At 40.2% G+C, this 15,716-nt stretch overlaps 1 protein-coding gene across 1 annotated transcript in view; it reads left to right on the top strand.

Annotated features, from left to right (window-relative positions):
* Positions 1 to 15,716, top strand: part of pex14 (peroxisomal biogenesis factor 14) — a gene marked incomplete at its 3' end in the record, with an annotated part of 51,657 nt that overhangs the window by 13,496 nt on the left and 22,445 nt on the right. Inside the window, exon 3 of the mRNA XM_080015465.1 lies at positions 11,759 to 11,843. Within this exon, the coding sequence (XP_079871591.1) occupies positions 11,759 to 11,843 (85 nt within the window). The remainder of the gene's footprint in view (positions 1 to 11,758; positions 11,844 to 15,716) is intronic.

Below are 15,716 nucleotides of genomic sequence, written 5' to 3'. Positions count from 1 at the left end.
AGGACAGCCCGATTTATACTTAGATGGATGGGTGTGTTATCAATACATTGTTGTACACATTTGTCTTGCATTTCACACTATCCTGTTGTTCAGACTTCATAAGTGACACATTTAAAATGTCCCAACTGCCAAGTAAGTAGTGCATTCAATTAGGTTAAAGGAAAAGAAACACAACTACTGCTTGTGATTTTCTTTTTTAACTACTCTGTCATGCTGTCATCACCACCACAGGGTCGGTGTCTTGACCTTATGCTTAAGGTTAGAGACACACTGGTAGCAGGCCTCCAGAAAATGGATGTTTTGCCAAGATTCTTCTCTGTCACTTAGTCTGATCCGGAGCAGACTTTGCCTGCTTTCTCTTGCCAAAACCAAAGAAAGGTCCGCTGCCTTGAGTTTCCCCCCCTTCATTTGGTGGTGAGTTCAGTATGGACTTGTACGCTGCCCGAGATGTGTGGCTCATTGTCTTGGCAACTGTGCCTAAATGTTTTTGACAGGTCTCTGTGAAAGACAGGGTGCCCGTGTAGCTACCAGCCTCCTCTGCGGCCTTGTACCATTCTGACCAGTAGATGGCGATGTTAATCTTCCCTGGCTTGGCCCATGACTCCCACTAGCCACTTTATCCTCCTCCCTCCATGGCACTTTCTGAGGGAAGCAGGGTCTCACTCCGTGTGGAGGGTCATGCCACCAATTCCTATCCCCCTTTTGAAGACCATGAAATTGTTGATCCAAGACTCATGATTAGCGCATTCAGTCTATTGACTGGAGAGGGGTTTACGCAAGATTATAATGTCAGTGGAATGTCACAATCTGTCTAGCATGTCTTTGTGGGCATCTTGTCATCCAGTGTCACCATGCAGTTAAGAAGGAATTCTTTTGATCAATAGAAGGACACCTCTCTCTATTGTCGCTGGCCTCTCCATTGTTGCCCTATTAGCCGTCTTGGCAGGCGGGGACAACTTCCCTTGCAAGCTGATGCCAACTTAGTGCATTTATCGTCCCAGTTTCCCGCTTTCTTCAATTGCCTATCGCAGTGATTCCCTCTAAGTTGGCTTTGTGCATGTGAGCGTCTCGGTTCGGGTGTACACTCACTGAGCACTATATCAGGAACACCCATACACCTACTTATTCATGCAGTTATCTAATCAGCCAATTTTGTGGCAGCAGTGCAATGTATACAGTCATGTGGATACGGGTCAGCAGCTTCAGTTAATGTTCACATCAACCATCAGAATGGGGAAGAAATATGATCTGTGTTTTTGACTGTGGCATGATTGTTGGTGTCAGACGGGCTGATTTGAGTATATGATCTCCTGGGACTTTCACGCACAACAGTCCCTAAAGTTTACTCAGAATGGTGTGAAAAACAGAACGCCTTCCTGATGAGAGAAGTCAACGAAGAATGGCCAGACCGGTTCGAGCTAACGGAAAGGCCACGGTAATTCAGATAACCACACTACTTCTGTCAGCCAAGAACAGAAAGCTGAGGCTGCAGTGGGCACAGGCTCACCAAAACTGGACAGTTAAAGACTGGAAAAACATGGCTTGGTGTGATGAATCTTGATTTCTGCTGAGGCACACAGATGGTAGCGACAGAATTTGGCGCCAGCAGCATGAATCCACAGACCCAACCTGCTTTGTGTCAACAGTCCAGGCTGGTGGCGGTGGTGTAATGGTGTGGGGAATATTTTCATGGCACACTTTGGGCCCGTTAATACCAATCAATCATTGCTTGAATGGCACAGCCTATTTGAATATGGTTGCTGACCATCCCTTCATGGCCACAATTTACCCTTCTCCATGGCTACTTCCAGCATGATTATGCACCATGTCCCAAAGCAAAAGTCATCTCAAACTGGTTTCATGAACATGACAATAAGTTCCATGTTCTTCAGTGGCCTTCCCAGTCACCCGATCTGAATCCAACATAACACCTTTGGGAGGTGATAGAACGGGAGAGTTGCAGCATGAATGTGCAGCTGACAAATCTGCGGGAATTGCGCGACGCAATCATGTCAACATGCAGCAGAATCTCAAAGGAACGTTTCCAACATGTTGTGGAATCCATGCCAAGAAGACATGAGGCTGTTTTGAGAGCAAAGGGAGGCTCTACCCAGTATTAGTATAGTGTTCCTAATAAAGTGCTCAATGAGTGTATGTTTGTTGGATGGGAGGATGCTTTTGCATGGAGTATTGTGGAATAACGGTTAACTGAGAGGGATAGGCTTGTCAGAGTAAGTTCCTTGTGACGGGGGCCGCTCTTCGTCTGCCATCACAATACAACTCTTAGTGGTGTGTTGCTTGGACACAAGCTCCATGTTGTTGGCGAATGGTGCCCCTTGCACTTTGCCTCAATCAGCTAATTGGATGTGAAAGGCTCGGGTGCCTTAATGATATGAAGGGCAAGATACTGAGCAGTGGCCGTTTTAAAGTATGCTCCTCTGTTTGTTGACATGTCGCTGAGACCATGGTCGGCTGTTTGTTTCAGTTTAATCCACATAACGCCCTTTAAAAGAACGAATGAATATAAACTGTTTTACGGTGGCTGAGCGCTCATATTGCTCACATAGATGGACATTTTTTTAATCTTGTTACTCTGGACACTAAACAGATCAAATATATATTTTATTTTCTATGTCTGTACCTTAATTGGCTTCATCACTTTATATTTATTGTTCTTCAAAATTGAAATGTAGTTTTTTTTTTATATATAGTTATATTCTTTATTTATTATATGTATAGTGTTATGCTCCCTATTCTGTATATTCCTTTTTAAAAATGTAGTGAATCTGTTTTTGGTTTTTTTCTTTCGGCAATTTTAAAGATTTGCACCGTTTATATATTTTGGATGAAAAGTTATACTTAATCCTTTTTTTTTTTTCAGGTTCGACTGATTTTAGGCTGCATTTCAGCTGTCTCGTAGCGCTCATTCCTCGCACTGAAATGCACATGGAGCTGCTTGTCACAGAATGTCATCATTGACTGTAAAAGAAAAAAAAAAAATAGAAAAGCTTCGAATTACAGGAAAGAGGCACTGCATTAAAGAACAAAGGAGATCGATGGCAGTACATTAAATTTTATGCGAATGAAAAAAAAATCAACTAATTAAAATTGATTACTCCTGCTTTGTAAAAGTGTTTCTGAATTAAATTATTGTATGAAAACATTTTGACCAATCGAGGAGCCAAGGAAGTATCCATTACTGGATTGCAGCTGAGAAGGGTCCGGAATGTTTTGTGGTGGCTGAGTAGTTTGTTGTGCTCCACCGCGGCTGCCCCCCTGCTGCTAAAGTGCCACAGTTTAATCTATGATGACCCTTATCTCTCAAAGCGGCCCCAGCCTCCTGGTTTAGCCCTTTTACCTGAATTAAAAGGAATTTGTGGGCTGTACGGTGCAGTCTTTTTGGTCAAAGTGAGTGAAAGTGAGGTGTCACTGACAGCGGCGCTAGTCTTTAGTCATCGGGGCTCTCGGGGCCCCTGTGGGAATGTCCTTATCCAAATAGTCATCTGTCTCAGTAGTTTAGCAAGCCAAAGCCCGAGGCAAGCGCGCCTGACATTCGCACATAGGGCAATGTCAGTTCATATCTTACTGTCCATTTTTAAATTGGTTAGATACCATATGCTTCGCTTTAGTTTTACATCCCAGTGGAGTCAGAAGATTTTTACCTTGGTACAACTTGTTCATTCTTTTAAGAGTGATTTACTCTGATATTGCTTTTGAGGCAGTAAACCTGGAGGTCTGTTCATTGCCTCTGATGTATGTTAAGATCGGGGTTTAATCACTGACTTAATACAATGGCATACAAGGAACTAGCCTTTGTACACTGGGGCGTAAAAACACTTCTGGGTTCTTCTTATTGAAAACAAAAATTCGGTGAAAAAAATACTTAGTGCACTTTACCCCGAAGCTTAAAACTGAGCACACATTTAGTACAAGCATACATCTTTTCTTTGTATGTTAAACAGTAATTGACATAAGTTTATACAGTTGAAATCGTGAGTTGACAAATCAAGAACAGCGTAAATATTAGTGCAATGTCAGCACAGGTCATATCAGTATGATTTGGATAGCTTTTAGCCTCCTCTCCTCTTATTTGTTACCTTAGTAGATGGCTATATGTATGTATTGTATTAGGGGTCAACTGATTATTGGCCCGGCCTGATCCGATATTCATCATTTTTCCAATCATCGTAATTGTTATTTTGTCTGATATGATTACCAATCAAATACATAAAATCAGCTCCTCTGGCTCTGATGAGGGGTGGGCCCATCACATGATAGTCGTAATCTAATTCGAATCCATAAAATTTAACCCAAAAGTCGTGTTCGGATGGTCGGAATCAGAAGTTGCCTAAACCTAACCAGAAGTTGCCTAAAAAGGCAGTACTTCACCTCATCTATGTCGCGATTGCGGCATGGTAGCATACGCCAAATGTGGTAATTATCCATGAATGGTGCCATCATGCAAGTTCCAATGACTCCGCCACCCCTCGAAATGCTCGCGCTGCATATGTTGACGCGCTGTGCACCGCTACAGGTTACCACGTGTATTCTCTTACGGTACGTCACCCTATGTTGCAGCTGCTTAAAGACATGTCGTGAATAATCAGATCAGATCAGATCACGCGATGTATTTGTCATTGGCGTACAGCAGCGATACCCAATGAGACTATTATTTCTCCGATCACGGATATAAACTCAAAATGATCGGACGACAATCCGAATCAGACAAAACACGACATCCGTCACGGATAGTCGTTTCAGCGGATCAATCCGCACCACCACCCCTAGCTCTGATGCAGCTACCTCTTTCTGAAAGGTTTTTGCTTGTACTCTGGATCAATGTCCCGCCCGCAGCATTATCGGATTGGTTATACGTCACATGAAAATAGCCAATCAACACTGTAATCTGTGTTTGTGGGAGAGACGTGGGAAAGGAACGCAAAGGGAGATGCAGGGCTGAGACAAGGGTAAGAATAACGGGTGGGCGCATTTTGCGCACCTGTCTCCCTCTTCGACAGTACAGACGATGCACACCCCAGCGATGGGATGCCCACGATCGGTGCACCGAAACGGTGTGTTTTTGTTTTTGATGTAGGTTATTTAATTTTTCCTTATGGAATGAAACAAGTACGTATGGAGAGATCCCGTGCGTAATGGGGACACTTTCTCTGTGACTCTCTCCCCGATTACCCTCCCTCCATGCGTAATGCGCAGAAAATGAAGCAATGTTAATTCTGCTCTTAATTTGTTTTACTTTATCTGTTAAAAAATATTAAAACAACTGATAAGAGATTGGATGATCGGAATTGGAAAAAAACGGAAGTTGCCTAAAAAAGGCAGTAAATGGAGCTACCCGCTTTTATTGTGGGGGGGGGGGGGGCCTGATGTTGTTTTTCACTGTTTTGCTTTGGAACGCCGTCTTAAAATTAGAGTTGGCCCCCAAGCAGTCTAAAGGTGGATGGATATGCCTCACCTTACTGTATGTATGTCATTCCGTCGCGGCATGGTAGCAGATGCCAAATGTTGTAATAATCCATGAATGGTGCCATCATGCAAGTTCCAACGACTCCGCCACCCCTCAAAACACTCAGGTTGCATATTGCATTCCACTGTGTTGCTTTTGCACTCCGTCTTAAAGTAATTCCACACCACAGACATATGTTTAAAGGCATATTAAGGATGTTTTGTGTTTGAGTTTGTTACTGTAAATTTTGACACAAAAAGTTAATTTTTCCTGCAAATGTATATCTGACCCAAATTTGTGACGCACAGCAGCAAAACCCGCATTGTCGAGCATTTCTAAAATCACCACGAGCCGCCAAATAAATTGAAAAAACCTTTCTAGAAGGAAAATGCGATTTTTCCAGATTGTATTATTTTTATCTCAACGTATTTTCAAAGCCGAGTTTGATTTATAAATAGTAGATAAATGTTAAACCATGGAGTTAAATATTCCCGTTAGAATACATGGGGAAACACGGTTCACTTACCGAGACGCTGAACAGCGCTGAACAACGCCGATTGATCGTTTCCCTTAAAGTGACCGTCCAGGTGAAGTTCATTCCTCCATATTCCATGTGATGTGAAGTCACAATGTGAAACCGTTTTGATAGAGTTCAACCTTTAAATATTACTTATTTTACACACACACACACACACACACACAGACATTATTATCTAAATGGCGTATACCAACGAAGAAGTCAAGCTGACGTCACCAAGTGTTGGGAAAACTTTGAGGGTGATTATCTCAGAAACACATTTTGCCACACCCTCGTTTTTAACAAGCCATAAAATGTTTGCTTGATTCTCACAACTGACACCTTGTTTTGAAGCTCTGATTCTCCACTCTCAAATGAAAAAAGTCAAACGGCACCAAAAGTACCTAAAATCTGCGGTGGGTCACATATCGGGTATTGGTCTCCTTGATTACTAACAATCGGTATTGGTATTGACCCTGAAAAAAAATATCAGTCGACCCCTACACTATATGTATGGCAAGTCTAGAATGTTCTCTAACACAAATAGTTCTCACATCACAGTCCCTGTTCAATCTGTCCCCACATACGTCACTCACATTTCAGCAAAAAAAATATGAATGTCTAATAGGAAAAATTATACTAAATAAGATTTGGTCTGTACATCGGATGGTTTTAAAAGAACTTGGTTTCAGATTGCAAACCCCTACTCCTTAGAAAACTGTCACCGATGTGGCACTGTTGGTTATTTTTAAACCTTTGCTCAGCAAACGTCAATGAAGTTTTCCATGACCCGTTTTTATCCATCGAAACGCTCACTGCGACCTTTAATTTCAGAAATTAGGTCCACTCAATAAAGATTAACCACATTTGGGGATTATGGGGCTCAGAAAACCAACCCTCTGTACAGCACGTCTTGATCATTTTGCCAGATGTAAAAGTGGGAAGGTTTAAACTTATAGTTTGTCATTATCAGCAAAACAACCCCTACATTTGAGCAGTAACTCTGTATATGATTTTGCTAATGTTAAGGTAGTTGGGTTTCGGTTCAAATTTGCAAGTTATGTTGAGTTCCTGCTTTAAAATCATAACTTTACAGACAAGATGGAGCAAGAAGCCAGCAGTGCATCTTGTCATGTCACTGCCGCTTCCATGGTTCTCCTTGTCTTCTGCGTGGGCTCCAGTATTTGGCTTGGTGTGGAAGTGAAGTGTAGTTGAATGTGGGGTCTACACCTCACTCCCTAGTGTCAGTCAGGGTCACTAATTCCTCATTGCTGCTCCCAAGAGGCCGCCCCTCCTCTGATAGAGGTCACATTAAGCCGGGAAAGATGTTACAATTAGAAGGGAATTTAAAGCTGCTCTTTTAAAAAGATTAAAAAACACTGTTGACCACATGACGTAGAGTAAGTCGGCTAAAGGAAATACAGTAATCACATTAAAACCTAATTTCCTTCTGGAAGGTTTCTGGTATGACAAAAGTATTGGGTTAAGGCATTAACACTGCTGTCCCTGATGGTGAAGCCCCTAATAAATATAAAGCTATATATATTTTCTCTATCTCGTTTCCTCTCTTTTAGAACTGCAAACCTTTTGTAATGGGGTGAATTTTGAGACCACGCTTACACAATTTCTCCTCATGACTTTCAGCCTGTTATTATTTCAGGGGTAGTGTGCACAAATGTACAGGCCAGGGCAAGTTGGAATAAATTGATTCACACAGATACTAAATCCTATACTTGCTAATGATTTCCTTTTGGCCCAACCGTAGTTGCTCCCCTCCTCGGATTCTCGGTCTAACCTCTCTGATTGTTTTCATTATTGTAGACAAATGAAGAGACACACGTATCTTTTCATTGGATGAGATGATTTGGATTAGACTACTTAGAGTATTTAAATCTATTGAATTAACTTCTATACAATAAAATAAAGACAAGCAAGCCTCAGTTTAATCTTAAAATTCTCCGTCATCCACCAGGGCAGGTAATTAATTTATTACTAACACACATTGACTTGGACCTATATATCGACTCATTGCCCTACAGTAATGCGAGTTTTGTCGATTTTTACGACAATTTTAATGAACTATTGCTTACCTGCAAGACTATGTTGGACATTCAAAATTCTCCACAGATGCTATAAGTGTATCCAGATTAGTGGTCTACCAATTAATCGGTCGGCCGATATTTTGCATTTTGAGATAATGGGCATCGGCCGATGCCTGCGCTCATGAGGCCGATAAACAAAACATGAAGACTAGTGTTGTCAAAAATATCGATTTTTCTATTCATATAGATTCTGAATATTTGAAACGGTTTCAATACTCATTTTCCGCACTACCAATAAACTGGTAGCAGCTGCGCTTTTTTGCTCTTGCTTTTCTCTCCCACAGCGACACACACCACTGCAGGGCCCACATAGCAGCACCCCCTCTCACTCGCTCACTCACAATGCTGTCTTATTCTCGTCACTCGTCTCATTCGCTCTGGTTTGTTATGGTGTTAGCTCATTAAAGGTGGCAAGTGCAGAGCCTCCGCAACCAGTTTTGGTTAACAAAGAAAACCGCAGGAGTGCTGTTTGGAAATACTTCGCATTAGAGGCAAAACGTAAACCTAAATCAGAGAATTGAACAGTGTTGCATCGTGCATGCCTCACAGGTTCCCGTGCAGATTTTCCTGTGTTTTTATTTTAGATATATTTATTTTCGTGTGTTACTTACTTGTATGGAACAAAACTTTCAAACACAAATGAGTTAAGGCACTGTCCCATTACAAAACAAACCGTGTGTCCCAAAACACTTCATGCACATCTCCTTGTTGCTTTCCGTTGCTGTGGGACTTAATTGGGAAAAACTGGATGTTTTTCTGGAAATACTTGACTTGTAAATAATAAATCCTGCACTTCTTTAACAAGGAGACTTTTTCAATTTCCCAACCAGACTTTAATATGACACAGTTTATTATTATTTATTTTTTATTTATTTTATTTTTTTTACAGAGTTTAGTTTTTTGTTTACCTGTGGACATTCATTGAGTTGATACAATTTTTATTCAAAATAAGTGCACTGCAGACAGAGCACAGATCTACTTAAGCAAACGGAGGCAATGCAGACAGTAACATTAGTGTTCTCATTTGTCATTATTATTAAATTGTAGTATTTCATCAAATGCAAAAAAAACCCTACGCGTGTGTGTGTGTGTGTGTGTGTGTGTGTGTGTGTGTGTGTGTGTGTGTGTGTGTGTGTGTGTGTGTGTGTGTGTGTGTGTGTGTGTGTGTGTGTGTGTGTGTGTGTGTGTGTGTGTGTGTGTGTGTGTGTGTGTGTATATATATATATATATATATATATATATATATATACACACACACACACAGTATATGTTTGTATATATGTGTGTGTGTATATGTATGTATGTATGTGTGTGTAAATATATGTATCTATGTTTCAAGTGCAAAAACACACGATTTGTTACATGAATTCCCTTAAGCGTCCAACCCTGTGGTTCGAACATAATACGATTTCCTGCTCATTTCTCACAAGTCAAGGTAAAAAAAAAAATCCCAATTGGAATTTTGAGCCAAGTGCATTGTTAAGTCTTGTCCGATTGAAACTTAATAACATTGCTGTAATCTTGTCCGCTCATCAACTTCCCTCTCTTTAAGTGTGTTGGTTAATGTTATCTCTTTCTCTGATTGAGTTTTCGCCTCTTTTTCGGCTTTACCTGACACTTTATTGGTTATTCGGTTTGTAAAGATTATCGGTCTTAACATGGAGCACTCTGGTGCATTAGCAGTCCTAGCTTTACAAGAGACATTACAAAAGATAATTGCTGTGCTTACCAAACTCATTTACTGGTATCCCAAAAAGCAGGAAACACCCATCATTTTAATTTTAGTTGGTATTTCTACTGATCAACCAAGTGCTTTGTACTAGGGATACAGCTCACCCCCTAAAAGCCCAACAATGTGCTACCCAACACTATAACTATGATTATCTATAAGTCAATAACAAGACAAGACTGAAATCTGTGCAATGTGGTTATAATTGATTGAGATGTCTGGCTGGAACTTGTGCAGAGCATCTATGTCATCTGCTAAGAAGTGCACTTTTCCTCTCCCAGAAGATACCATTACAATTTTAACCAAATGGATATTTGCCTTATTAGTTTGCCGCTGAGCTAGCTGTGGTCTTTATTAAGATGTCGTACTTGTGCTTATTAACGTTGGCACAGTTTTTTGTCAATATATAGCATTGAAAATTGAAGGGAATGTAAACAAGGGGCGGTAGTTTGGCAAATTCATCCTCTATAATATTATTTACTCTTCAAATGACTTACAGCATGGTTCCATTAGCTGACAATTCCATTGTTTTGAATAAAAAAAAAAATGTTTTATTATCCACTGATCACTGCCGTTGCACTACCACAACTTAACTTGGAGGGTCACCTCCCTCAGTCAAGCTGTGAAAGCCATTCTGGAAGCAGAATTGATATTACCCTCTTATCAAAGGGATATTTTTCCAATGTTTTTGCAGTATCTGTTGGCCCAGAACATCAAATGGGGGTTCACCATGCAAATGGTTTAATCTGCTTGTCACAATGAAGGTTCTGGCTGACTGGCTTTAATAGGCCCTCTGCATATAGCGGTCCAGGACATTCCAGCCCCCTTGCGCAACCCTCATGTACATCAAAGGTCGTGGTAATGTCTCGGTGACACAGGAGATTTGTGTTCTAAATTTGTGGAGGCATCTCTTGGGGCGGGGCGGGGTGGGGGGGACTAGCATAATTTGAAGTAGCAAAATACTATTTCTTATAGCAGTGCTCCAAACACAAGTAATTCTGTGCTAAACTTTCACATTTTGAGACCCTCTCAGAACCAAAAAGGGAACGGGTGGTGGTGGGGAGTCGTGAAGAAGCAAGTTTCAGATGTATTTGTTTCAAATTGAAACGCGTTCATAGTGTATGCAATGCATTACCCAAAGCAGATTACCACCAGCAGTGCGCTCAATCACTTTGTATCTTTCAACACTAAAAGAAAGAAGAGTAATCAAAACCTTTCAATCTATTAGAGGGATGACTTTTCCAATGGAATCACAAGGACCACAGGTGCGATAATAAGTCATCTCAAGCCTACCCGTCTTGTGTGTTACCCCTTCTCCATGTTTTTTCATGTTTATCCATTTTGAAAGGCGCCACTTCACGGCGCACCCTCCAAATTTATGTTTTAATATTATTTGAGGAGGATTTTTTTTTTTTTTTTTTCTCCCCCCCTTCTCCCTATTCTTGGAAATGCATACCAGGCCGGAAAATGAAGGTGCATCTCGAAGGAAAACATAATAGAATCGATGAACGCCGTGCACTTAAAACTACCGATGTTCTGATGCCGTCTAACGTTCTGGTGCATTAACGTCTCCAGTCATTACAACGTTCAGCCCGGCTGATTTGATCACGGCAGGTTTTTAACTGGAAGAATTACAGAAGTTTTCAGCCTCAGATTCTGAAGTTATTAGATACAAATGATCACCTCTGCATTAAGTATAGATTTTCTTCCCCCGCGCACTTAAGACTGAAAGTTTGTCTTTAAGAGGGTAATAGCAAATTAAGCTCCATCCTCCATTTGTCCAGCACTCATGATGGGCTAATTTTACAACTGCTGATTTGGTCATTCCCCAGATTTAGCTGGAAAGTGGTCAGGTGGTCGTCGTACTCATTGCTGAATGTTGTGGCTGAATCTTCCTCTCACGTTTACTTATTGCGAGGAATTAAAGTACATTTATCTCTTTGCAGATTGCCACTGCTGTGAAGTTTCTGCACAACCCAAAAGTACGCCAGAGTCCGCTGGCCACTCGAAGAGCCTTCTTGAAGAAAAAAGGTGAGCTTAAAAACATTTTTTCCTTCTTTCAGTAAGGTAACAAATTAAACATTGATTTGCTTAAATTGTATGCTACAGAATTCTGTTGTACAGTGATGAAATGCAGATATTAAATGGAGTTCCGCCTGTGGTGCACACCCGATGGCTTTTTTTTTTTAGGAGCCTAGTCATTTGGGGTCAGAGGTCATAGCCTTAGTGTTTTGCCCCTAGGGGTTGGATAGAGGTCGATTTGGTTGCAAAGTGCATGATTGAGGTCCTGTGAATAAATGACCCAGTAGTTTGGATGTGCTTTTGGGCTCAGGAAAATTAATATTGACAAAACCCCTCTGCATTTTCGATGGAATTATCAATATTACCTTCCAGCATTTGAAACCTTTTATTTAATTTAACCAATATCGTAAATTTGAGGCCTGACATTGCAAGGTTAGTAAGCAGGGAGTTGCTGGCTCATCAGTTTCTCTGCAATGGACTGAAGTGATTTCAAACATACATACATACTGTATATGCATACGTACCAGAATATTGTTTGATTAAATGATGTTACCAACAGCTTTATCACTTTCAAAGCACATTTATGTCAAAGCAGTATAGAATTTTAATTTATTTGCATCTTTAAATCTGAGTAAAATTGCATTGATGCTGTTTTATCTTTCTTTTTTTTTTTCTATTTATTCCTTTCAATGGAAGAGACTATAAGGGTGTGTAGCTTTACTTTTGCACTAGTCCTTCTAGGCCTGGGTGCTTTTCGTTGAGTTCTTTGCAATATACTTCTGCAATTTAAAGGACTAATACATAGAGCTATCTCAATTATTATATACTTGCGTGATCATAATTATTTGAGGTAATCACAATAATTTTGTCAAATCCTTAGATTCTACAATAATTTTTTATCTGAATTCAAGAGATATTTTAAGGTTACTTAAAAAATGTTGCGATGGATAGAATGCAAAGTTTGAATTCATTTCATCAAATTAACCGTCGACCCCAATCCTTATGTTAAATGTCCCCTTCATAAAGTGGATGTGTATTATTAGATGTCCAGCCCACAGGGCTGGAACCTACTATTGTTTTTGTTCAGATTTTATTGTTATTTTTCTCCATGGCATTTTTCCGGCTGAAAGTTTCTGGCGCACAGCAACCTGCCGAACACACGGACATGAATTAAGTGTTGTTGGATTCGGAGCAGCTAAGATATTTTTTGGTCCACATCTGATCCACATCGATCTATATTTGGAGCAGGAATTTGTGAAAAACCGTTGCCAATCTACCGGAAGTAGCCGAACTTTGGCAGCGTTGGCTGTGGCGGTAGAGCCAGCTGGGGTGGCGGAGCGGGACGCTTTGTGACATCAGGATTCAATTTCTTATATATGTGCAGCTCTGGGGGGAAAATATTAACTTGTGTTGGTCGGAAGAAATGCTGCGTTCCATGGGAACTCAGAAAATGTGTTTGAACTGATGCTGCGTTCCATGGGAATTTGGAAAATTTGTGATTAACGCTGCTAACATGGACCCTGTGCATTGCAGCTACATTTATTGTTGTTGTTGTCGTTATATTATTATTATTCATAATAATAATTATTATAATAATAAACGACCATACTCTTATATTATGATAATGGAATTAAACAAACTAAAAACACAATTAAATTATTAATCGCAATGAATTTTATGACAATTAATCGCCAACTAGAATTCCGTGATGGTGGCAGCCTTGCTAATACATCGGCAGAGCTGAGGGACCTTGCCTCTATCATTAGAGAAGCCAAACAGTGAAAAGTGAGCCTAAAAGCTCCATGACTGGGGAGCGAAACCTGAAGCCAAATCTATGGTTGCCGGCTGCTGCTCCACACATCTCATTTGTCTCTAATGACTCTTGATATCTCTGGAAATTTCCCTGTCTTTGCGTCTCATTATTGACAACTAAGGCATGTTCATAATCCGCTGCAGGTTATCTCAAATTCAATAAGGCGCTCATCAATACCAACTGACGTCATACTAGCATTCGTGTTTTTTTTTTTTTTTTTTTTTTTTTTTTTTTTTTTTTGTTTTTTTCCTCTCACTTTTGCCTCTGTTCGCCTTTGCATTCGCAAAACAGTTCTTCCTTAATCCACTTTGAGTCGAGGAAATAAGAGTGCATTACTCTCCGACTCGCATTTATTTTGAAAGCTCGGCTTCGGTGGAGATCTAAACAAAAAGTCAAGATTTGCATAAATGCGTGGTTGGGAAGGAGGGGACATAAAGACATAAAGATGGGGGGAAAACAGAGTAGTAAACTCTACAACATAAAATATGTTTGCCTTGGCCTTGCCTGCCTCACTTTCCTTCGAGTGATTAATGACTAGTATTGTACATATGCACAGTGCTATACCTGAAAGGAGAATCTGCCTCTTTCTGCCTTTACTTTTATACTGATAGTGCTTGGTTAACTGGGGTTGATATAGTGTTGTGGTCGAATTTTTTTTTTTTTTTACTGCAAATTTAAATAAAGTGTCTTATATTTCTTTAATTCTAGACTCCCAGGTTAATTACGCTGTCCCAGACTTATTGTTATTATTATTATTATTATTATTATTATTATTATTTTGTTGGCAACTGAGTTATGTAAATATGCATGATACAGAAAACTTCCCTGTGTCAGCAGCACCTTGAACAATGCAATTATGTCCCAAGCTGTGTCACTTTTTAAGTGAATTGTGCCAGTTGAAGGGTGGGGCGGGGGGAACTAATGTCATTGATGCTGACGTATCCTTTTCACGATATTCTTTCACGGAGAAATGAAAAACAAAATTGTCCATTCTTTATTTGAGGTTTTCTTACAGACCTCCATACCCTTCTAGGCATATCCAGATTAAAGCTAATTTTAGGCATACAGATGCAAACATAAACAAGCTATAGTATTGCAGGTATGTAACAGTAAGTAAGCAGGTAATATAGCTCAGAACTACAATATTTATTTAACAGCACACTTTGCATTAGTTTGGACTCCTGTAGAATAATCACAAGAACAATGCATAATTCCAAGTCAAGGTTCACTTTTCTAACTAATTGAAACATTTTCCTCCAAGAGCTCAGTTTTCCACTCCAATATAGCTGTATATGCTATGATTGGTGATAGGGCTCCTTTTTTTTGGGGGGGGGGGGGGGGGTTCATTTCTTGTCATCCTTTTCTAGTACAGGCAGCTGCCGTGATGGACATGGTGACAGTCGAATAGAAATGAAGGTTTCATTCCGCCCTGTGTACCCAGCCTACCACATCGTCCTCTCAACCTTTTGACCCCGAAACTCAATCACCCCTCCGCGGTTTCCACCACGGCAAATATGTCAGTTTTAATTTCTAATACAGTTTAATGTCATATTTATGTAAATACTTCTGTATTTTACTCTATATTAACAGCCAGAAATGTCAAAGCACACATAAAATGAAACAATACCATCTCCCGGTAGAGTGGAATTTAAATTGGATTCCTCGTGCTGCCAGTACTTACCCTGGCCAGCTGATGAAGGGGAAAATAGGGCCCACTTTGATTGCATGTTGCAGAATCTTTACACAATAATCTCGCCTGTGCATATTATTTCCCTGCATATTTGTGCCCCTAATCTGCACTGAGGGATTCCTCTCGGGTTACATCTGCTTTTTTTCGGACGAGAGCCTAATAGTCTGATTTATTTCAATATTCATTGAAAAATGTAATTTTCTGTTTTCCTGCAACTGTCAATTTCGTGCCATGAATTGGCAATTATGCACTCCAATATTAATATTATACAAGCTGCCCTCCTTGTGTCCTTCTTGAATAATATGAATAAACTGATAAACAGCGAAACTTTGTCACTTTAAACACAATGTAAATCAAGACCAAGACGTTTTCTTTTTTT

Source organism: Zeus faber (assembly GCF_960531495.2).
Source record: "Zeus faber genome assembly, chromosome: 15".
NCBI lineage: Eukaryota > Metazoa > Chordata > Actinopteri > Zeiformes > Zeidae > Zeus > Zeus faber.
Note: the sequence above shows the minus strand (reverse complement) of the source record. Positions and strands in the feature narration are given on the sequence as shown.